General features: G+C 29.0%; 3 protein-coding genes and 1 long non-coding RNA gene across 5 annotated transcripts; 1 reads left to right on the top strand and 3 right to left on the bottom strand.

The window, feature by feature from the left end:
- Nucleotides 1-75: 75 nt before the first annotated feature.
- On the bottom strand, nucleotides 76-6,111 carry LOC145961864 (cytokine receptor-like). 2 transcript variants are annotated; one of them, XM_083082375.1, is made up of 9 exons: nucleotides 5,983-6,111; nucleotides 5,206-5,443; nucleotides 4,071-4,358; nucleotides 2,799-3,107; nucleotides 2,496-2,653; nucleotides 2,193-2,361; nucleotides 1,727-2,035; nucleotides 1,482-1,630; nucleotides 76-1,409 (listed from the first exon to the last, which is right to left on the bottom strand). In XM_083082375.1, the coding sequence occupies exons 2-9, from the start codon at nucleotides 5,426-5,428 to the stop codon at nucleotides 921-923; spliced, it is 2,094 nt and encodes a 697-aa protein (XP_082938501.1). In that variant the 5' UTR covers nucleotides 5,429-5,443; nucleotides 5,983-6,111; the 3' UTR covers nucleotides 76-920. The 2 variants fall into 2 exon arrangements, with proteins under 2 accessions (XP_082938501.1, XP_082938502.1); XM_083082376.1 differs by lacking the exon at nucleotides 5,983-6,111 and adding an exon at nucleotides 5,584-5,682.
- A 1,294-nt stretch (nucleotides 6,112-7,405) lies between these two features.
- On the top strand, nucleotides 7,406-7,999 carry LOC145961867 (uncharacterized). Its single transcript, XR_014435727.1, has 3 exons — nucleotides 7,406-7,443; nucleotides 7,573-7,733; nucleotides 7,826-7,999. It is a non-coding gene; the product is annotated as an uncharacterized LOC145961867 (long non-coding RNA).
- Nucleotides 8,000-10,065: 2,066 nt separating this feature from the next.
- On the bottom strand, nucleotides 10,066-16,741 carry LOC145961859 (cytokine receptor-like). The gene is made up of 9 exons (XM_083082367.1): nucleotides 16,623-16,741; nucleotides 16,219-16,459; nucleotides 15,090-15,380; nucleotides 13,802-14,107; nucleotides 13,496-13,653; nucleotides 13,193-13,361; nucleotides 12,726-13,034; nucleotides 11,059-11,207; nucleotides 10,066-10,988 (listed from the first exon to the last, which is right to left on the bottom strand). The coding sequence occupies exons 2-9, from the start codon at nucleotides 16,442-16,444 to the stop codon at nucleotides 10,494-10,496; spliced, it is 2,103 nt and encodes a 700-aa protein (XP_082938493.1). The 5' UTR covers nucleotides 16,445-16,459; nucleotides 16,623-16,741; the 3' UTR covers nucleotides 10,066-10,493.
- A 4,344-nt stretch (nucleotides 16,742-21,085) lies between these two features.
- Nucleotides 21,086-23,725, bottom strand: LOC145961865 (cytokine receptor-like). Its single transcript, XM_083082377.1, has 3 exons — nucleotides 23,424-23,725; nucleotides 21,759-21,907; nucleotides 21,086-21,688 (listed from the first exon to the last, which is right to left on the bottom strand). Coding segments are annotated over exons 1-3 (645 nt in total). The 5' UTR covers nucleotides 23,425-23,725; the 3' UTR covers nucleotides 21,086-21,193.
- Between the last annotated feature and the right edge of the window lie 801 nt (nucleotides 23,726-24,526).

Below are 24,526 nucleotides of genomic sequence, written 5' to 3'. Positions count from 1 at the left end.
AATATAGTTAAATAATTTAGATAATGAGTTAAGCAAATAAAAAAAAAGTACAACTCAATTTCTGATTCATTAAACTATTTTATTATTTTTAAAAAGTTGTTTAATTTCATAAACAAAAACAATCGTTAAAAAGAATGTTGTCTTTATCTTATTTCATATAATGCAAAATTTTGCTAATGCGTTACATCCTGCTTCCGAGTATCGCAATTACCGCAAATATTAATTTTATAAAAAAGAATAATATGTTAATAATATTTAAGAACAATATTAAGAATAATATGTTAGTGATATTTGTACATAAATATTTATAAACATAAGTCTTTACAATATAGATGGTCATAATCATTTTTGTCTTCTTTTCTAAAATAATGACCATTACTATCCCTGGCAAAAATGAGACGTTTGTTTGGCGTTTACATGAACGTTTGTGGAAGTTCGTCGAGAGTTTAAAAACGATTAGTAAAGAGTTTGTAGAACAAAAATTGCAACACTGCAGCGTTTAAAAGACGTTTGTACGTTATAGCGTAAACGTAAACGTTTGAAAAGTCTGAGTAAACTCTGTACACGAAGATGTATCAACGTTTACTGAACGTACTCTAAAAAATGTTACCTCAGCATTGCAAAACTTTCATGTAACATTATATAAAGAGTTTGTAGAACAAAAATTGCAACACTGCAGCGTTTGATAAGCATTCAAAACCCAACAGCGTTATGTAAGTGCTCTTACAAAGTTTGAAAAGCATATAAACTCTCAGAAAACCCTCACTCAACGGTTGTTAACGCTTTATAAAGTTTCTTATTTTCGCCAGGGATAACAATTATCTTCTCCAATTTCAGATCAAAGACTCGCTAAATACTTGGGACCGATATTAATGACTCTAAATTTATATTGTTTTCCAACAGTCTTACAATCAAACATTCTAGGATATACTGCATTCCGTCTTATAAGTAGTTTGATATAAAGACCTACTAGGTTGACTCTCACCATACTTAGTCACCATCGTGAGTTCGAACATATACATAGCATAGGACGTCAAGTTTTTGACAATGCCGAGCATTCTGTACGGATGGTATTCGACCCTAATATTGCGCTTGGGTTCTTTGCACTTGGTATTTAACTCTGATTCAATAGGACAGTAGTAAATTTTCACTTCTTTGATGACCCCAATACGATCTGAACAGTCAAGATTCCATCCAACCTCGATGAAGTCTAATCCAACACGATTAATCCATGTGAATTTTATTCTGTCGAGCTTTTTTGGAATCACCGTGCAAGATGACCATATTATACCGTTGCTGCCCTTATTCGTATTTGCGGAAATCCCGAATTGGTATATTTTGTCCGAATCTGGTACAGTTATATTATAGACAGTAGTATTCATGGATACATGTGTCCAGTTCAAGTAACCCTGCAGATATATTATTTTAATTTGCGGGCAAAATTATTCTACAAATAAATAACAGAGAAAATCAATACATACTGTGCACTGATAAGGACGATCGCGTTTGTTGTCGCACCAAAAGATGGTATAATTCGTGACGGTTTCATGCATAATCGGCGGCACCCAAGACAATTCGTACAGTCCTCTTTCAAAAGCCATTTTTGTAAACTCTAATGGCCCATGTAGCTCTGTACAAAAAATATCTCATATTAACTGCTTGCAATGATATATATTTAAACATTTTGGAACTCTTCATTTATCATCAATCATTTTGATATACTCACCCTCATCTCGATCAGGTACAATAATTTCCGTATGATGCTTACTAATGCCGACTTCATTCTCCGAGACAATCTTAAATCGGTATTTATTAAAGCTGAGTCCTTCAAACTTGGCATACGTTTTGGTTATCTCGATTGGTTCGAGAAATGTTTCATGACCATTTTCTTCCATATAATTAACTTGATACTTAAATTCATTACCATTCTCGTAGCATTGCTGTATCATTTGCCAATATAAATATACATCCCTGATTCCATTATTCTCGACAATTTCGAAGCTACCAATATCGGTTCGCGGTGGAAAGCTAGGTGCTAAAAAATAAATAATAAAATAATACGTTAATAATAATCTATTTATTAAAATTTATTATATAATAAATAATTTTATATTTATTGTACTATAAATGTAAATAAAATAAATGTAAATCAAAGACTATAAATTTTCTTCCTACTTTATGAATCCACTTACACGTTGGGAATGTCTGGAATATAGTAACAGCGGGTTCACTATACATATTCTCTCCTACAGCCTTGGCGCTTCTTAAATAAACGCGTGCATCATACGCGGTATTAGCGTATAATCCGGTAAGAATGGAACATCTCTTGTGCAAATGAGGCTCCGTATCAATATTAATAATCTGCGAATAAGATATAGCGCAATCGAGATTATCATCATTTCATAAAGTAAATTTAATTACAATAAATATAATAAACGATGAGTTATTTTAAAGAGATAGAAAATACCGCTGATAATGTAGTAAATTGATCCTACCTTCCATTTATTTTTATGATCCCAGTGACTCTGGTACATAACTTTATGAGTTAAACCGGGAGGAAAACTCTTCATCGGAAAGCGAGATTGCCAGCACAACTTTGCACTATTCGATGTTTTGTTAATCACCGATATATGCTTAGGTTTTGCAGGAATAACTGAAAATAATGACATAGTTTCAGTGTTGGATGTCAAAAGCATATACTGTATTCAAAGATTATATATGTCTCATTATTTATTCTATATGACATCATTTCATTTCATGTAAAGAAATAATCCAATGACTAAAAAAGATTTATATACCTATAGTAAAATGATCGATAGTATCATATACGAAGGATTTCGTGCCAAACATATTTTGAATTTGCATTACGAAGTCATATTTTCCTTTTGTTTGCCTGTATGTTGGATATGTATATTGCGTCCAAGTGCAAGAATCATTCTTTGCTTTTTCTATAGGACAAGGAACAAATTCTTGTCTTCCTCTTGGGTGTATTATATAGAATAATTTATGGGTTGTTGGTACATAGTGCTGTGATACGTCCCATGTACATGTTATACGCTTCCAATTATAGGATCTACAAGTAAAATTTCTTGGCCGTTGAGGTTCATCTGTCGAATAAAATAAAATCCATCACATAAAAAAGAGGAGAATATGTATATCTGTTATAATTACAAAATTAATTTTTAAATATATCTTTCAATTTTCAATATGCTTGATCTGTAATATTTCCGCTAATAAATCTCGCTGCGAATTGTCTTTGTTCGAATTTGCATTCATAAACATTGTTATGATTTATTTTTTGTATCAGTTGTACTATTGGCTTCATTAAATATAAATTCTCAGTTTTTATCGTTTCTAAGTTTACACAGATTTTATACAATAAAAAGCAATTTAATGCAACATGTATAAAACATGTTATATTTTAAAAAAATCATAATTTTTTGAAGTAAATATATTAATAAAATGTATAATTTATATTGTGTGTGCATATTTATCTTGAACATTGCTTCTGCAAACGAGTGGAACTGAATAGTAGCTCAATGTACAAGTTAACATTTTACAAAATAACAAATTACTTGAATAACTCTAAATATTATACAATATCTCCTTTTTGTAATCTTTATAGTTGACGATAGCAAAATTATTTCAAAGACATATATATATCAAACAATTCACTCATAATTTTATTGAAAAGAGAATCAATGTACTATTGTTTCCATAAAACATCGCGTCGAATATCATATTCTGATAGGAGAGTAACTATGTATTTCTACTACAGCAAGCATATATTTCTATTGTAATTAAAATATTTGTATTTTAGATACGTATAATTATTGTAAATAGTGTAATATTTTTGTATTTTCTTCATGAGAAAATTTCTCAGATTAATTTTATCAAGGATATATCGTAAAGTATTATATATTCCTAATCTTTACTTTATATAAATGAAATAAATAAAATATGTCCCTTATAAATAATATAACTGAAGAGAGAAGAAAAGTATTCTTGAAGTAATATGTAACTCGAAAATAATTGAAAAAAATAATTCACAAATAAATATGATTACTTACACGCAACAGAAACTCTATTAAGACAAACAGTTATGAATATCCCAGGTAGATCCAAATTGCAAAAATATTTAAATTGTCCGGCTGGTGGCGATTTAATGGTCAATAATGCTGTTGTTTCATTGATTGTAGTAACGAATTTCTGCTCTACTATTGCATTATCGCGAATGAAGAAGATATTCGAAGAGTTTGAACCCGAATATTTTTTGGCTATAAACGTTTCATTTAAATTACACCAAATTTGCAGGTTGTCACCATATTTGACAAATATGTGACCTCTCGGCTCTGTCCCTATAAAAAGTAAAATATATATTATTACATATTCGAAAATTTTAAAAATACTAATTTAAAAATACTAAACAATATTTGTTTATAATGTTTACTTAATAATAAATTAATGCAAGAATAAGTAAGCTCTATAATAAGAAATATGTATAATATAACTGTAATTACATGTCCTTCTACGTATGTTTAAAATGTTGAATATGATAATAATATTATATGCAATACTATAACATTATAAAACGTAAGAATACATTAAGGAGACCTGATGTCAGTATATTCAATCATATGAATAATTTCGGTCTCCCTTATATTGTTGGCGTTGAATGTAAATATATGCATTTAGTTTAAAACTAGAATATCATAAAAAGTTAAGAGTCATATGTTTTATCTATAATTCTGATATATTAGGCGGCACTCATGCGGAATAAATCGAAAACTAACAATTTTTATCTTTAATTTAAAATGCATATAAATCTAAATGTACGCACTGCCTTGTAATTTGTGAATTATATATTTGTACATAATATAATAAAAATAAAAGAAAATTGTCTTTATTAAAATATGAGTTGATAATTTCTTCATGTGTGTAATATAATAATATTCTATCGATTATTTATAAGTAAAGAGAATACGGTGATATGGAACGGTGAGTGGCTCATTATCAGTGGCAAAAAATCCACAGATATGAAATTATTTATTATAAAAGAAACGCAAAATATTTTTCATGCTTATTGGAAAAAGACATCTGTCAAGTTGTATAGAAAATTTATCGTGTTATGCATGGCAATTTTTAACATTATAGAAAAATCGCTCTATATAAAACAAAAAAAAAATTATTATATTTCTAACTTACATCCTGTTGATGGCATGCATTGTTCGTCTTGCTGCATGTTCGCATTTATCGTCAAGAATAGACAACTCAAAACAACAAAAATCCATCTAATTCCCCATGAATGGTCTCGTTTGTGTACAATCGATAAGTGAAATATTTTATTGAAATAGCATTTCATTATCGAACATATACACAAGTGAGTCATTCTTCTTGGACATTGTATATTAGAGGTGCTTGAAGACATTTTTTTGTAATTTCACTGAAAAATAAAAAGACTCGATTAGAAATAATTTTAAAATCTCTCTCTATATATTTCAAGGTACACACACTCACACACACACACACACACACACACACAGTATATCTATAAATTTCTAACTATGACATTATTAAACTAACCTATATCCCTTTTAAAATGTTTGATGTTATCTTATATCATATTCGTCATAATCTCATAATCAACGTATTAATAACATGAAAACAAAATAAATAATTCATTTAACATGTCTAAATCAGTATAGGTTCACAAGATCAAATCATATAAATAATGGAAGGAAATCTATAAAGACTAACACAGTGAATAGAACGCACATGATAAGAGTGTGTGTGTATAATTTTCAATAAAAATTATAAAATACTACAAACATTTTTTTAGCTTTAATTCAGATCCTCTTTGGCGTAACGAATATGAATAAAAATTATTCATCTTAACACACACACAAACACACACACACCTATATTAATAATATAAATAATAATTCAAATTAATATAACTCCAAAAATCAACTTGCATCTTACTTGAAGCTTGAAATAACCGAAGAAAATATTATAATGCCAAATTTTTATACAGAGAACGAAATGAATAGCAAGTAGGAAGGAAAGAAGTCGAAATAGATGTGATTCGTATCCAAGCTAAGGCACAACTAACTTGCCGATCTAGGAAATATATAAGAAATGTAAAGGATAAACATGTGAGAAAGAATACATTCGTTTATTAGCGAATTTTGAGGTCATGACACATGAAGAAGCGATATTGTTGTGTTTCCGATAAGCTATTTTATTCCCTCGCTGTACCACCGATAATGTAAATATGTGGTCTCTCTTTCCAAACGATTTCAACGATTTTATATGAAAAAATCAGGTCTTTAAAATAATTTCTCAAAATCTCTAAATGTCTTTTTCAATGATTTGTAAATTTTCTGGTTAATTAAGTGTCAAATTTTCTTTTATGAAATAGCCCAAAAAGGGCATTATTTTTTTACAAGTTTGAAATTCTTTTCACTATATATAACTAAGATACAAATTGGAATTTTACTGAAATAAACACTCATCTAAAATTATTTGAAGAATGTAGTTTTGTCAGTCTTTACATTGTAACAAAGTATAGTTTGTAAAAAATTCTTTTTAGTCGCTTGTGACTAGGAAATAATTGACATTTTCGCTATTAACAATAAGAGAACATCACCTCCAAATTGCTTGAAATCATTATGTATAAAATAAATTATGTATGATGCGTATTGCTTACGACACTGCTATAGGAAATAATATTTTTGCAAATGACTATATTTACAGATATGTATTATTAACGGTGAAGGAATATAACAGTAAAATTACACATTTTATCCAATTTCAATTTTTTCCTCGTCGAAAATGAAATTGAAATAATAGAGAAGAGTTTTCTGTTAAATAATAATTATAATCAATCAATATAAATAATAATCAATGTTTCAATATAAATATAAATAATATATAATAATTAATCAATATAAGGATATTTGTGTTGTACATAGAAAACAGATTATTAATATAATTAATATAATTAATAATCTATTTTCTATAACACAAATGAATCATAGAAATATTAGCAACATAATCGATGTCGCATAATCTACTAAATTTCCAAACTTTCGTCCGAATAATTTATTCTAACAAGAATAATTCATATTTCAAATTTAATAAGAAAGTTAGATACATTGCGAAAACGATTGTATGAAGATTAATGAATTCATTATACATGTGTGAAAGATTCGCTTTAAATAATTGTTTTTTTATTTTATAAGTCGTATTAAATCTTCTAATAGAATTTTGCTTGTAAGAAAAGGGGACACGAAATATAATTTTGTTCGAGAACATTCATTCGAATCAACGATTGAAAATTACGGAACAATATTTATTTCGACATTACTGTCTGTCTCTGAATGTCAGTCTCTCGTGACTTATAGTTAGATTTGTCCATAATAATAATCCCGAATTAAAGCTGTAAGTTTAACCGCTATCATATTTTAAGTGTATGTTGAGACTATACACGTTGTGAATCAGAAGTCTTGAAAGTGATAAAACAATGAAAAAGCACAAATGCTCTAATAAATTATATTTTCAACCTGTTAGAGAAGCACATTCTTTTGAGATGAATATTGAGCGATGATTTTTGCTCGAAAGGGAATTTGACGGCGATTGTGTAACGTAAAGGCGGACGATTGATATCCTATCATGAAAACAACAATCAAGTATTATTTCCGGACCTCGAAGCGTTGTAAAATCAAAGAACGGTATCGATGGTTTGATGCTATATTTCGCTGATAAATCAATCATCCTGTTCACTCGATGTTTTCTCGCGACTGATTTGATTCGTTGTTCGCAGCGGCATCGACAAATCGCAGAATAATAGGGAAACCGACAAGCGGAGGCTACTTTTAATCGCGTCACAATTGAGACACTTGCCTTCAACACGTGTCGATCGATCGCACCTTACAAATAAGAACTTTACGGATATTCGTTGCGATTTATATTAATCAAATATCTTCCAAGAACATGAAAGCCATGATGTGCTTGTGCCGAGTAATCCATTGAGCTTAATTACAAGTAAAAATCTATTGGTATTGCTTCTACTTTTTTAAAACTAATCGCTAATTAAAATAAAAATTTTATTTAGATAATCAAAATAAGAAAATTGGAAATTTGTATATAATTTAAAATACTTTATGTGTTTACATCTTGTATATATTATGTTAAAAAGGAGCAAGTGAAAAATTACTACTTTTAATTCTCAAATCGTCGAAATAAGAAATAAGAAACCTCCGATTATGTCACATAATGATACGACCTAATTATGCGACATTTTCATAAAAGTATCTATGTACACCAATTGTTGTTTGTGCATTAATTTACATAGTTATATAAGGTTTGTTTGATGTTTCGCACACAATTAGGCGCATAATTCAGGATAATTGAAAAGCGCGGATGTTCATATTAATATTTTTTATATTTCAAAAGAACGGTATTAAAACGTATTTTAAAGAGTATTTATTCCTTTTTTATCTCATCATAAATTTGGAACAATATGAAAACGTTTTATGAAATCAATATATATATATATATATATATATATATATATATATATATATATATATAATATAATATTATTATAATATAATATAAATATAATATTAACAAATTATACTATATAGTATGAATACTTTGGTATATATTACGCTTCTAATATAGATAATTTATATTTAAAAAACGATGTTCTTGTCGTTGTATTCCTGTATATTAATTTCAAGTGTATCACTTTTGCTTCTTTTTGAGCATTTCTGCCACACAACAAAGTTTAAGAATCAATTATTAATAAAAACAACGTTAATTCTTAATTAATCGCATATAATGCGAAGAATTTTGTGTTAAGAATTTACTAGGTTAAATAAAGCTTTAAATATTTGCATACCCAAGATGCAATCAAACAGAAAAACATTAACTTGGAATGGAAGGAATAAGAAATTTCAATTCTAAAGTCTAATATATAAAAAAATATTTTCTTCAATAATTTTATCTTAAAATGCTCATGTAACCGGGACTAGGTCATGACAGGTGTCATCGTGTTCTCCGTATTGTCCGTGAGATTTGAAGTGGATCACGCTAGAGGTAAATTCTTATTAAGATTCGGATTACCGATCTTAATTGGAATATATGACTTGCGGCAATCTCCACTTCTCGTGAAACACTTCTGTCATCAGTTTCAGACTGACAGAATTCGACTCTCAAGTTGATACAATCTTGCGGAATGATACGCGCGCTGAATCTATCTTAATGCTGCTGTCGCTAGAAATTCAATCGTTGTGACCGATGATGTAACAGATTCTTAGTCTCTTGAACAACAGCTCTATTCAGCTATTGTTTATATGGACCGCCATCTTTGTGCAGTAGTTTCTATAATCGAATTTTTTTATAATATTGAATTTTACATTTGTAACAACAGCTAATTTTTTTAAATCTCACTTACCATGTTTGAAATGAGATCAGCTGGTAATTTCACATCAATATTTTACATATCTTCATATTTTAACCACACTCTACAAGAAAGCTACATAATATAATACATAGTATGACAATATTTATTATAAAATATTAAATAAATTATAAAATATTAAGAAATAATTGACATATTATAAAATATTAAAAAACTAAATTAAATATAAAAACATATTCTTTAAGAGAATAACTATAATTATGTAGTATCCTTTGTTTAAAAAGAAAAATTACATTTTATAATATGTAAAATTACAATCTTTTACCTTTTTCAATAATGTGCGCAGCACAAAATAATCGGTATGGCAGTGATAAATCCAATAACGATTAGAATTATTACCACAAATCTGGTAATCCTATTACATAGAAAATACATACATTCTAATAAGAATATTTGTATAAAATTCTACTTAAATCCGATTAAAAATATGAGTCATATTATTATATTTGCTAAATTAAAGTGGAAAAAAATTGCAAAAGCATACAAAGTAAATATCTCACTTAAAATTATAGAAAAAAATATGGTTAAACAATTTAGATAATGAGTTAGACAAATAGAAAAAAAGTACAACTCAATTTCTGATTCATTAAACTATTTTATTATTTTTAAAAATTTGTTTAATTTCATAAACAATAACAATCGTTAAAAAAATGTTGTCTCTATCTTATTTCGCAAAATTTTGCTAATGCGTTACATCCTACTTCCGAGTATCGCAAGTACCGCAAATGTTGATTTTATAAAAAAAAATAATATGTTATAATATTTAAGAATAATATTAAGAATATGTTAATAATATTTATACATAAATATTTATAAACATAAGTCTTTACAATATAGATGGTCATAATCATTTTTGTCTTCATCTCCAATAAAATACTGACCATTACTATAACAATTATCTTCTCCAATTTCGGACCAAGGTCCCGTTAAATATTTATTGTAGGAACCGATGTTAACGGCTCTAAATTTATATTGTTTTCCAACAGTCTTTCAATTAAAGGTTCTAAGAGGTAGTACTGGATGCAGTCCCATAAGTAGTCTGATATAAGGACTTACTAGGTTGACTCTCACCATACTTGGTCATCAACGTGAGTTCGAGCATATACATAGTAGAGGGCATTAAGTTATTGACAATGCCGTACATTCTGTATGGCTGGTATTTGACGCTAATATTGCGCTTGGGTTCCTTGCACGTGATATTTAACACTGAACCAACAGGACAATAGTAAATTTTCACTTCTTCGATGATCCCAATATGATCTAAACAGTCAAAGTACCATCCGACTTCGATGAAGTCTAATCCGAAACGATTAATCCATATGAATTTAATTTTGCCGAGCTTTTTTGAGCGAATCATCGTATAAGGTGACCATTTCATACCGCTGCTGCCCTTGTTCGTATTTGCGGAAATCGCGAATTTATATATTTTGTTCGAATCTGGTACAGTTATGTTATAGACTGTAGTATTCATGGATACATGTGTCCAGTTCAAGTAACCCTGCAAATGTATCGTTTTAATTTGCGCAAAATTATTCTACAAATAAATAACAGAGAAAATCAATACATACTGTGCACTGATAAGGACGATCGCGTTTGCTGCCGCACCAAAAGATGGTATAATTCGTGATGTCTTTATGAATAATCGGCGGTACCCAAGACAATTCGTACACTCCTCTCTTGATAACTATTTTTGTAAATTCTATTGGTCCACGTGGCACTGTAAGAAAAATATCTCATATTAACTGTTCGCAATAATATATATATATACAGGGTGTCCCGAAACTAACACTTGATATTTTAAAGGAAGATTCTCTGGCCAATTTAAAAACGATTTATCCTCAGCGAAAATGTCGAGGGAGATCATTATTTTTTGCATATTTTCAATTTTTGTTTTATCATGTATCTTTCTAACTAAGCCTTAAATTAAAATTCTATTAAAGTAAACTCTACCTAAAATTGACTAAAGAAGGTGACTTTATTAATATTTTATTCCCATAAGCCTTAATTTGCGAAAAACCTTTTATATTCAATCGTTTATAACTCGAAAACTATCAGTGCCGCGACATTTTCGCTGAGGAAAAATCGTTTTCAAATTGGCCAGAGAATCTGCCTTTAAAATATCAAGCGATAGTTTCGGGACACCCTGTATATATGTATGTATATTTAGGGTGTCCCTTTTTATAATTTTCAGTCAAATAGCTCGATATTACTTAGACTTAGGAAAAAGTGTTTCAGACAAAAGTTGTATGGCTTGAAGGGGACCATAAGATGGTGTTATTGGATTGACCTTAAAATGTCGTTTGAAGGTCAGGTGAAGGTCACCTTCAATTTTTTAACTGGAACTGCCTACTTTTTATTCCATATTCTTGCAGCTCATCACCAGTGCATTCCAAAACATTGTAAGTAAGTTAGTTTTCGTTAAGTACTTTCTGAGTTATGAGGCTTGAAATTATTTCTTAATTTTACATAAACCGTAAAATATCTTGTAAAATATTTATTTTGCCGTGCTCTTTTGAGCGAATCACTGTGCAAGATGACCATTTCATACCGCTGCTGTCCTTATTCGTATTTGCGGAAATCGCGAATTGGTATATTTTGTTCGAATCTGGTACAGTTATGTTATAGACTGTAGTATTTATGGATACATGTGTCCAGTTCAAGTAACCCTGCAAATGTATCGTTTTAATTTGCGCAAAGGAAAACACATAGTTATTTTTAAGAAAAAATATGTAATTGTTAATTACAAATTACATATTTTTTCTTAAAAATAACTATGTACTTTCTTTACACCAATTGATTCCTCTCATTATTTTGTACATAAAAGTATTAAAGTAAGATAATCGAAAAATGAATATTTTACTAGATATTTTATGGTTTATGTAAAATTAAGAAATTATTTCAAGCTTCATAACTCGAAAAGTACTCAATGAAGAAATACTTTATTATAGTGTTTTGAAAAACTCTCGAGATAAGCTGCAAGAATAAGTAATAAAAGATTGAGGGTTCCGTATAAAAAATTGAAGGTGATCTTCACGTGACTTTCAAACGACTTTTCAAGGTAAAACCAATGACACCATCTTATGTCCCCCTTCAAACAATATAACTTTTTTCTGAAACATTTTTTCTAACTATGTAATATCGAGATATTTGACTGACAAGTATAAAATGGGACACGCTGTATATATTTAAATTTATGTAGCTCTTCTTTTAGCACCAATTTTCTTGATATACTCACTCCTATCTTGACTAGGTACAATAATTTCCGTATAATTCTTACTGATGCCGATTTCATTCTCCGAGACTATTTTAAATCGGTATTTGTTAAAGCTGAGACCTTTAAACTTGGCATACGTTCTGGTCAACTCGATCGGTTCGAGAACTATTTTATGATCATTTTCTTCCACATGATTAACCCAATACTTAAATTTATTACCATTTTCGTGATATTCTTGTATCATTTGCCAATATAAATATACGTCCCTGCTTCCATTGTTTTCGACAATTTCGAAGCTACCAATATCGGTTCGCGGTGGAAAGCTAGGCACTAAAAAATTAAATGGTAAAATAATTATTTAATTGTAATCATCTATTAAAATTTATTACATATTAAAGTAATTTTATATTTATCGTACTGTAAATATAAATAAAATAAGAATAAATCAAAGACAATAGATTTTCTTCCTACTTTATGAATCCACTTACACGTTGGTAATGTGCCGAATATAATAACAGCGGGCTCACTATACATATTTTCTTCTACGGCTTTAGAGCTTCTCAAATAAACGCATGCACCATACAGGGTATTAGCGTATAATCCGGTAAGAGTGGAACATCTCTTGTGCAAATGAGGCTCCGTATCAATATTAATAATCTGTGAATAAGATACCAGTCAATCGAGATTATCATCGTTCCATCAACTACGTTTAATTACAATAATTACAATAAACGATTAGTTATTTTAAAGAGATAGAAAATACCGCTGGTAATGTAGTAAATTGATCCTACCTTCCATTTATTTTTATGATCCCAGTGACTCTGGTACATAACTTTATGAGTTAAACTGGGAGTAAAATTCATCATCGGATGGCGGGATTCCCAACACAACGTTGCACTATCCGATGTTTCGTTAATTACCGATAAATGCGCAGGTTTTGCAGGAATAACTGAAAATAATGACATATAGTTTCACTGTTAGATGTCAAAAGTATGTACTATACTCAAAGATCATATATGTCTTATTATTTATTGTATATGACATCATTTCATTAAATGAAAAGAAGTAATCCAATGACTATTAAAAGATTTATATACCTATAGCAAAATGATCGATAGGATCATATATGATGGCTTTCCTGCCAAACATATTTTGAATATGCAATACAAATATATAGTTTTCCATTGTTTCCCTGTATATTGGATATGTATGTTGAGTCCAAGTGCAAGAATCATTCTTTGCTTTTTCTATAGGACAAGGAACAAGTTCTTGTCTATCTGTTTCTATTACGTATAATAATTTATGGGTTGTTGGTACATAGTGCTGTAATACGTCCCATGTACATGTTATACTTTCCCAATTATAGGATCTACAAGTAAAATTTCTTGGCCGTTGAGGTTTATCTGTCGAATAAATTAAAATGCATCACATAAAAAAGAGGAGAATATGTATATCTGTTATAAGTACACAATTAATTTTTAAATATATCTTCCAATTTTTAATATGCTTGATCTGTAATATTTCCGCTAATAAATCTCGCTGCGAATAGTCTTTGTTCTAATTTGCGTTCATAAACATTGTTATGATTTGTTTTTTGTGTATCAGTTGTACTAGAGGCTACTTTATTTAATATAAATTCTCAATTTTTATCGTTTCTATGTTTACACAGATTTTATACAATAAGAAGCAATTTAATGCAACATATACAAAATATTATATTTTTAAAAAAATTATAATTTTTTTAAGTAAATATATGAATAAAGTATGTAATTTATATTGAGTGAGGGTATTTATCTCAAACATTGCTTTTACAAACGAGTAGAACTAGTTCTACTAGTAGAAATAGTTCAATGTACACAAGTTCTACTAAGAAATTACTTGAATAACTCTGAATATTATACAATGTCTTTTTCTTAGTAAAAGTCTTTATAATTGATGATAGCAAAATAGTTTCTAAGACATATGTAGGTAAACGATTTACTCATAATTTTAATGAAAAGAGAATCGATGTACTATGTTGTCTCAATAAAACATCGCCTCTATATCATGTTCTGATAAGAGGATAATCGTGTATTTCTACTATAGTAAGCATATATTTCTACTGTAATGAAAATAATTATATTTTAGATACGCATAATGATTGTAAATATAAATATGTGTAATATTTGTGTATTTCCTTCATGAAAAAGTTTCTCAGATTAATTGTATCAAGGGTATATCATAGAGTATTATATATTTTTAATCTTTTCTTTATAGAAATGAAATAAATAAAATATGTTCCTTATAGATAGTATAAACTGAAGAGAGAAGAAAAGTATTCTTGAAGAAATGTGTAACTCGAAAATAATTGAAAAAAATAATTCACAAATAAATATGATTACTTACATGCAACAGAAACTGCATTAAGACAAACAGTTGCGTCTACGCCATTAGGTAGGTCCAAATTGCAAAAATACATAAAATATCCGGCTGGGGGTGATTCAATGGTCAACTGTGCTGTTGTTTTATTGATTATAGTTATGAATTTCTCCTCTATTCTGTGATTATTGCTTGTAAAATAGATATTCCCGGAGTTTGCACCCGGATATTCTTTAGCTACAAACGTTTCATTTAAATTACACCAAATTTGCAGATTGTCACCATATTTGACAATTATTTCACCTTCCGGTACCGTCCCTATATAAAGTAAAATATAATTTATTACATATTGGGAAGTTTTAAAAATACTAACTTAAAAATACTAAACAATATTTGTTTATGATGTTTATTTAATCATAAATTAATGCGAGAATAAGTAAGCTCTTTAAAGAAATATGTATAATATCACTTTAATTGTAAGTCCTACGTATGTATATAATGTTGAATATTATAATATTATATGCAATGTGTGTGTGTGTTATAATATTATAAAACATAAAAATAAGTGAAACTAAAAAGATGTCGGTTGTATATTCAATCATATGCATAGATAATTTCGGTATCAATTATATTGTTGGTTAAATGTAAATGTATGCATTTAGTTTAAAACTGGAATATCATAGAGAAAATTGAGACATGTTTTATCTATAATCCTAATATATTAGGAAGCACGCATGCGAAAGAGATCGAAAACAAATAGCTTTTATATCTTATCTCTAATTTAAAATGCATATAAATGTAAACGTATGCACTGCCTTGAAATTTGTATATTATATATATTTGTACATAATATAATAAAAGTAAAAGGAAATTATCTTTATAAAAATATAAGTTGATAATTTATTCGTGTGTGTAACATAGCAATATTCTAACGATTATTTATAAGTAAAGAGAATATGATGGGGAGTGGCTCAGTAGCAAAACATCCAAAGATATGAAATTATTTATTATAAAGGAAACGCAAAATTTTTATGCTAGCGAAAATTATCTGTCAAGATATATAGGAAATTTATCGTCTTATGCATTGCAATTTTTTACATTATAGAAATATCGCGCTATATGAAACAAAAAAAAATTGATCATATTTCAAACTTACATCCTGCTGTTTTTAGTCCAGGTGAACTTGTTTTGACTTGCTGCGTATTTACCATTAAGAACAGGCAACTCAAAACAACAAAAATCCATCTAATTTCCCATGAAGGACCTTGTCTGTGTGCAATCGATAAATGAAATATTTTATTGAAATAGCATTTCATTATCGAAGATATACACAAGTGAGGCATTCTTCTTGGACATCGTATATTAGATGCGTTTAAAGACATTTTTTTGTAATCTCACTGAAAAATAAAAAGACTCGATTTGAAATAATTTTAAAATCTCTCTATATATCTTTCAAAATACACACACACACACACACAAACACACACACACACACACACACACCTAAATTAATAATATAAATAATAATTCAAATTAATATAATTCCAAAAATCAACTTACAGCTTACTTGAAGCTTGAAATAACCGAAGAAAATATTATAATGCCAAATTTCTTACAGAGAACGAAATGAATAGCATGTAGGAAGGAAAGAAGTCGAAATAGATGTGATTCGTATCCAAGCTAAGGCACAACTAACTTGCCGATCTAGGAAATATATAAGAAATGTAAAGGATAAACATGTGAGAAAGAATACATTCGTTTATTAGCGAATTTTGAGGTCATGACACATGAAGAAGCGATATTGTTGTGTTTCCAATAAGCTATTTTATTCCCTCGCTGTACCACCGATAATGTAAATATGTGGTCTCTCTTTCCAAACGATTTCAACGATTTTATATGAAAAAATCAGGTCTTTAAAATAATTTCTCAAAATCTCTAAATGTCTTTTTCAATTATTTGTAAATTTTCTGGTTAATTAAGTGTCAAATTTTCTTTTATGAAATGGCCCAAAAAGGGCATTATTTTTTTACAAGTTTGAAATTCTTTTCACTATATATAACTAAGATACAAATTAGAATTTTACTGAAATAAAAACTCATCTAAAATTATTTGAAGAATGTAGTTTTGTCAGTCTTTAAATTTTAACAAATTATAATTTGTGAATAATTCTTTTTAGTCGCTTGTGACTAGGAAATAATTGACATATTCGCTATTAACAATAAGAGAACATCACCTCCAAATTGCTTGAAATCATTATGTATAAAATAAATTATGTATGATGCGTATTGCTTACGACACTGCTATAGGAAATAATATTTTTGCAAATGACTATATTTACAGATATGTATTATCAACGGTGAAGGAATATAACAGAAAAATTACGCATTTTATCCAACTTCAATTTTTTCCTCTTCGACAATGAAACTGAAATAATACAGAAGAATTTTCTGTTAGAATAATAATTATCAATATAAGGATATTTGTGTTGTACATAGAAAACAGATTATTAATATAATCAATATAATTAATAATCTGTTTTCTACAACACAAATGAATCATAGAAATATTAGCAACATAATCGATGTCGCATAATCTACTAAATTTCCAAAGTTTCGCCCGAATAATGTATTCTAACAAGAATAATTCAAATTTCAATTTTAATAAGAAAGTTAGATACATTGCGAAAACGATTGTATGAAGATTAATGGATTCATTATACATGTGTGAAAGATTCGCTTTAAATAATTGGTTTTTTTAATTTATAAGTCGTATTAAATCTTCTAATAGAATATTACTTGTAAGAAAAGGGGACACGAAATATAATTTTGTTCGAGAACATTCATTCGAATCAACAATTGAAAATTACGGAACAATATTTATTTCGACATTACTGTCTGTCTCTGAATGTCAGTCTCTCGTGACTTATAGTTAGATTTGTCCATAATAATAATCCCGAATTAAAGCTGTAAGTTTAACCGCTATCATATTTTAAGTGTATGTTGAGACTATACACGTTGTGAATCAGAAGTCTTGAAATTGATAAAACAATGAAAAAGCACAAATGCTCTAATAAGTTATATTTTCAACCTGTTAGAGGAGCATATTCTTTTGAGATGTATATTTAGCGATGATTTTTACTCGAAAGGGAATTTGACGGCGATTATGTAACGTAAAGGCGGACGATGGATATCCTATCATGAAAACAACAATCGAGTATTATTTCCGGACCTTGAAGCGCTGTAAAATCAAAAAACGGTATCGATGGTTTGGTGCTATATTTCGCTGATAAATCGATCATCCTGTTCACTCGGTGTTTTCTCGCGACTGATTTGATTCGTTGTTCGCAGCGGCATCGACAAATCGCAGAATAATAGGGAAACCGACAAGCGGAGGCTACTTTTAATCGCGTCACAATTGCGACACTTGCCTTCAATACGTGTCGATCGATCACACCTTACAAATAAGAACTTTACGGATATTCGTTGCGATTTATGTTAATCAAATATCTTCCAAGAATATGAAAGCCATGATGTGTGTGTGTGCTTGTGCCGAGTAATCCATTGAGCTTAATTACAAGTAAAAATCTATTGGTATTGCTTCTACTTTTTTAAAACTAATCGCTAATTAAAATAAAAATTTTTTTTTAGATAATCAAAATAAGAAAATTGGAAATTTGTATATAATTTAAAATACTTTATGTGTTAACATCTTGTATATATTATGTTAAAAAGGAGCAAGTGAAAAATTACTACTTTTAATTCTCAAGTCGTCGAAATAAGAAATAAGAAACCTCCGATTATGTCACATAATAGGTGCTTTCCATTTACATCAAAACTCAGATAAATCTCACTTCTGTCTTTCTTCAACATTCATGTTAAAGAAAGACAGAAGTGAGATTTATCTGAGTTTTGATGTAAATGGAAAGCACCTAATGATACTAATTATTCGACATTTTCATAAAAGTATCTATGTACACCAATTGTTGATTGTGCAATAATCTACATAGTTATATAAGGTTTGTTTGATGTTACGCACACAATTAGGCGCATAATTCAGGATAATTGAAAAGCGCGGATGTTCATATTAATATTTTTTATTTTTCAAAAGAACGGTATTAAAACGTATTTTAAAGAGTATTTATTCCTTGTTTTATCTCATCATAAATTTGGAACAATATGAAAACGTTTTATGAAATCAATATATATATATAATATAATATTATTATAATATAATATAAATATAATATTAACAAATTATACTATATAGTATGAATACTTTGGTATATATTACGCTTCTAATATAGATAATTTATATTTAAAAAACGATGTTCTTGTCGTTGTATTCCTGTATATTAATTTCAAGTGTATCACTTTTGCTTCTTTTTGAGCATTTCTGCCACACAATAAAGTTTAAGAATCAATTATTAATAAAAATAACGTTAATTCTTAATTAATCGCATATAATGCGAAGAATTTTGTGTTAAGAATTTACTAGGTTAAATAAAGCTTTAAATATTTGCATACCCAAGATGCAATCAAACAGGAAAACATTAACTTGGAATGGAAGGAATAAGAAATTTCAATTCTAAAGTCTAATATATAAAAAAATATTTTCTTCAATACTTTTATCTTAAAATGCTCATGTAACCGGGACTAGGTCATGACAGGTGTCATCGTGTTCTCCGTATTGTCCGTGAGATTTGAAGTGGATCACGCTAGAGGTAAATTCTTATTAAGATTCGGATTACCGATCTTAATTGGAATATATGACTTGCGGCAATCTCCACTTCTCGTGAAACACTTCTGTCATCAGTTTCAGACTAACAGAATTCGACTCTCAAGTTGATACAATCTTGCGGAATGATACGCGCGCTGGATCTATCTTAATGCTGCTGTCGCTAGAAATTCAATCGTTGTGACCGATGATGTAACAGATTCTTAGTCTCTTGAACAACAGCCCGATTCAGCTATTGTTTATATGGATCGCCATCTTTGTGCATTAGTTTCTATAATCGAATATTTTTATAATTTTGAATTTTACATTTGTAACACAACAGCTAATTTTTTTAAATCTCACTTACCATGTTTGAAATGAGACCAGCTGGTAATTTCACGTCAATATTTTACATATCTTCATATTTAAGCACATTATACAAGAAAGCTATATATTATAATACATTGTATGGTAATATTTATTATAAAATATTAAACAAATTATAAAATATTAAGAACTAAATTAACATATTATAAAATATTAAAAAACTAAATTAAATATAAAAATATATTTTTTAAGAGAATAATTATAATTATGTAGTATCGTTTGTTTTAAAAAAAATTACATTTTATAATATGTAAAATTACAATTTTTTATCCTTTTCAATAATGTGCGCAGCACAAAATAATCGGTATGGCAGTGATAAATCCAATAACGCTTAGAATTATTACCACAAATCGAATAATCCTGTTACATAGAAAATACGTATATTCTAATAAGAATATTTGTATATAATTCTACTTAAATCCGATTAAAAATGTGAGTTTGATATTATTACATTTGCTAAATTAAAGTGATAAAAAGTTGCAAACGCATACAAAGTTAATATCTCACTTAAAATTATAGAAAAAATATAGTTAAACAATTTATATAATGAGTTAGACAAATAAAAAAAGTACAAGTCAATTTCTGATTCATTAAACTATTTTATTATTTTTCAAACGTTATTTAATTTCATAAACAACAACAATTGTTAAAACAATGTTATCTTTATCTTATTTAGCATAATGCAAAATTTTGCTAATGCGTTACATCCTGCTTCCGAGTATCGCAAGTACCGCAAATGTTAATTTTATAAAAAAGAATAATATTTAAGAACAATATTAAGAATAATAATATTTACACATAAATATTTACTCATAAAATATAATATTTACACATAAATATTTATAAACGTAAGTATTTACAATAGATGGTCATAATAATTTTTGTCTTCTTCTCTAATAAAATACTGATAATTAATAAAACAATTATCTTCTCCAATTTCGGACCAAGGTCCCGTTAAATATTTATTGTAGGAACCGATGTTAACGGCTCTAAATTTATATTGTTTTCCAACAGTCTTGCAATCAAAGGTTCTAAGATGAAGTACTGGATGTCGTCTCATAAGTAGTCTGATATAAGGAGCTACTAGGTTGACTCTCACCATACTTGGTCACTATCGTAACTTGGAGCATATACGTAGTATAGGACGTCAAGTTTTTGACAGTTCCGAGTATCCTGTATGGATAATATTTGACGCTAATATTGCGCTTGGGTTCTTTGCACTTGATATTTAACACTGACTCAATAGGACAGTAGTAAATTTTCACTTCTTCGATGACCCCAATACGATCTAAACAGTCAAGATTCCATCCAACCTCGATGAAGTCTAACCCAACACGATTAATCCATATGAATTTTATTCTGTGGAGCTTTTTTGAGCGAATCACCGTGCAAGATGACCATATCATACCGCTGCTGCTCTTATTCGTATTTGCGGAAATCGCGAATTTATATATTTTGTTCGAATCTGGTACAGTTATGTTATAGACTGTAGTATTCATGGATACATGTGTCCAGTTCAAGTAACCCTGCAAATATATCGTTTTAATTTGCGCAAAATTATTCTACAAATAAATAACAGAGAAAATCAATACATACTGTGCACTGATAAGGACGATCGCGTTTGCTGCCGCACCAAAAGATGGTATAATTCGTGATGTCTTTATGAATAATCGGCGGTACCCAAGACAATTCGTACACTCCTCTCTCGATAGCCATTTTTTTAAATTCTATTGGTCCACGTGGCACTGTAAGAAAAATATCTCATATTAACTGTTCGCAATAATATATATATATACAGGGTGTCCCGAAACTAATACTTGATATTTTAAAGGAAGATTCTCTGGCCAATTTAAAAACGATTTTTTCTCAGCGAAAATGTCGAGGGAGATCATTATTTTTTGCACATTTTCAACTTTTGTTATCATGTATCTTTCTAACTAAGCCTTAAATTAAAATTCTATTAAAGTAAATTCTACCTTAAATTAACTAAAGAATGTGACTTTATTAATATTTTATTCCCATAAGCCTTAGTTTGCGAAAAACCTTTTATATTCAATCGTTTATAACTCGAAAACTATTAGTGCCGCGACATTTTCGTTGAGGAAAAATCGTTTTTAAATTGGCCAGAGAATTTGCCTTTAAAATATCAAGCGTTAGTTTCGGGACACCCTGTATATATGTATGTATATTTAGGGTGTCCCTTTTATAATTGTCAGTCAAATAGCTCGATATTACTTAGACTTAGGAAAAAATGTTTCAGACAAAAGTTGTATGGCTTGAAGGGGACCATAAGATGGTGTCATTGGATTGATCTTGAAATGTCGTTTGAAGGTCAGGTGAAGGTCACCTTCAATTTTTTAACTGAAACTGCCTACTTTTTATTCCATATTCTTGCAGCTCATCTCGAGTGCTTTCCAAAATACTGTAAGTAAGTTAGTTTTCGTTAAGTACTGTCTTATGTTATGAGGCTTGAAATTATTTCTTAATTTTACATAAACCGTAAAATGTCTTGTAAAATATTTATTTTGCCGAGCTCTTTTGAGCGAATCACCGTGCAAGATGACCATTTCATACCGCTGCTGTCCTTATTCGTATTTGCGGAAATCGCGAATTGGTATATTTTGTTCGAATCTGGTACAGTTATGTTATAGACTGTAGTATTCATGGATACATGTGTCCAGTTCAAGTAACCCTGCAAATGTATCGTTTTAATTTGCGCAAAGGAAGACACATAGTTATTTTTAAGAAAAAATATGTAATTGTTAATTGCAAATTACATATTTTTTCTTAAAAATAACTATGTGCTTTTTTTACACCAATTGATTCCTCTCATTATTTTGTACATAAAATTATTAAGGTAAGATAATCGAAAAATGAATATTTTACTAGATATTTTATGGTTTATGTAAAATTGAGAAATTATTTCAAGCTTCATAACTTGAAAAGTACTCAATGAAGAAGTACTTTATTATAGTGTTTTGAAAAACTCTCGAGATAAGCTGCAAGAATAAGTAATAAAAGATTGAGGGTTCCGTATAAAAAATTGAAGATGATCTTCACGTGACCTTTAAACGACTTTTCAAGGTAAAACCAATGACACCATCTTATGTCCCCCTTCAAACAATATAACTTTTTTCTGAAACATTTTTTCTAACTATGTAATATCGAGATATTTGACTGACAAGTATAAAATGGGATACCCTGTATATATTTATATTTATGTAGCTCTTCTTTTAGCACCAATTTTCTTGATATATTCACTACTATCTCGACTAGGTACAATAATTTCCGTATAATTCTTACTGATGCCGATTTCATTCTTCGAGACATTTTAAATCGGTATCTGTTAAAGCTGAGACCTTTAAATTTGGCACACGTTCTGGTCATCTCGATCGGTTCGAGAACTATTTTATGATCATTTTCTTCCACATGATTAACCCAATACTTAAATTTATTACCATTTTCGTGATATTCCTGTATCATTTGCCAATATAAATATACGTCCCTGATTCCATTGTTTTCGACAATTTCGAAGCTACCAATATCGGTTCGCGGTGGAAAGCTAGGCACTAAAAAATTGAATAGCAAAATATTATTTAATTATTTAATTGTAATCTATCTATTAAAATTTATTATACAGGGTTTAGCAAAAGTGTGGAAACCCCTTAATATTTCGAAAAATACGCATTTAAAAAAAAAATGTTTCATTCAAAAGTTATAGGGTTTTATGTGGCGCATTACACAGAAACATTATTATAACCTCGAATAGCCTTGTCAAGGTTATGTGAAGGTCACCTCCAACTTTTTAAATGGGACACCCTATATGCTTTTGCATATTCTTGTAGCTTATCTCGAGAGCTTTCCAAAACACTATAATTAAGTTAGTTTTCATTAAGTACTTTCCGAGTTATGAGGCTTGAAATCATTTCTTAATTTTACATAAACCATAAAATATCTTGTAAAATATTCATTTTTCGATTATCTTACCTTAGTACTTTTATGTACAAAATAATGAGAGGAATCAATTAGTGTAAAGAAAGCACACAGTTGTTTTTAAGAAAAAATATGTAATTGTTAATTGCAAATTAATTTATTCTTATGGAGGAAATTCTTCGTGGTCAAATAAGCACGTGCACCTAGCCACATCAACAACAGTTTCGATTTGGTAGATAAACTGTCGAATTTCGTAATTGACAATGACACAAAATTGATCTCACTAGATGTTGTTTCCTTGTTCACGAACATTCCGATTGATTTGGCTCTCTCTAGTGTCTCGAGCAGATGGTGTTTCATTCGTGACGTTTGTGGTTTGCCTGAGTGTGAGTTTTTGAACGCGGTTAGATTGGTTTTAAACTCTACTTTTT

This window comes from Camponotus vicinus, unplaced genomic scaffold (genome assembly GCF_025532165.1).
Source record: "Camponotus vicinus isolate PSW18456_S1 unplaced genomic scaffold, iyCamVici1.0 SCAF_11, whole genome shotgun sequence".
In the NCBI taxonomy this organism is placed as follows: Eukaryota; Metazoa; Arthropoda; class Insecta; order Hymenoptera; family Formicidae; genus Camponotus; species Camponotus vicinus.
The sequence above is the reverse complement of the archived record's forward strand: the minus strand, read 5'-3'. Positions and strand labels throughout refer to the sequence as shown.

Bases quoted from the DNA above. Each gene is read 5' to 3' on its own strand.
- LOC145961864 (XM_083082375.1), bottom strand. From the start codon at position 5,428: ATGTCTTCAAGCACCTCTAATATACAATGTCCAAGAAGAATGACTCAC. The intron at 2,654-2,798 runs GTATATAAATCT...CATTATTTTCAG, and splicing joins TATCGATCATTTTACTATAG to TTATTCCTGCAAAACCTAAG. The intron at 1,631-1,726 runs GTGAGTATATCA...TTTTTTGTACAG, and splicing joins TGTACCTGATCGAGATGAGG to AGCTACATGGGCCATTAGAG.
- LOC145961859 (XM_083082367.1), bottom strand. From the start codon at position 16,444: ATGTCTTTAAACGCATCTAATATACGATGTCCAAGAAGAATGCCTCAC. The intron at 13,654-13,801 runs GTATATAAATCT...CATTATTTTCAG, and splicing joins TATCGATCATTTTGCTATAG to TTATTCCTGCAAAACCTGCG. The intron at 13,362-13,495 runs GTAGGATCAATT...TCTTATTCACAG, and splicing joins ATCATAAAAATAAATGGAAG to ATTATTAATATTGATACGGA.
- LOC145961865 (XM_083082377.1), bottom strand. The intron at 21,689-21,758 runs GTATGTATTGAT...ATATATTTGCAG, and splicing joins ATCGTCCTTATCAGTGCACA to GGTTACTTGAACTGGACACA.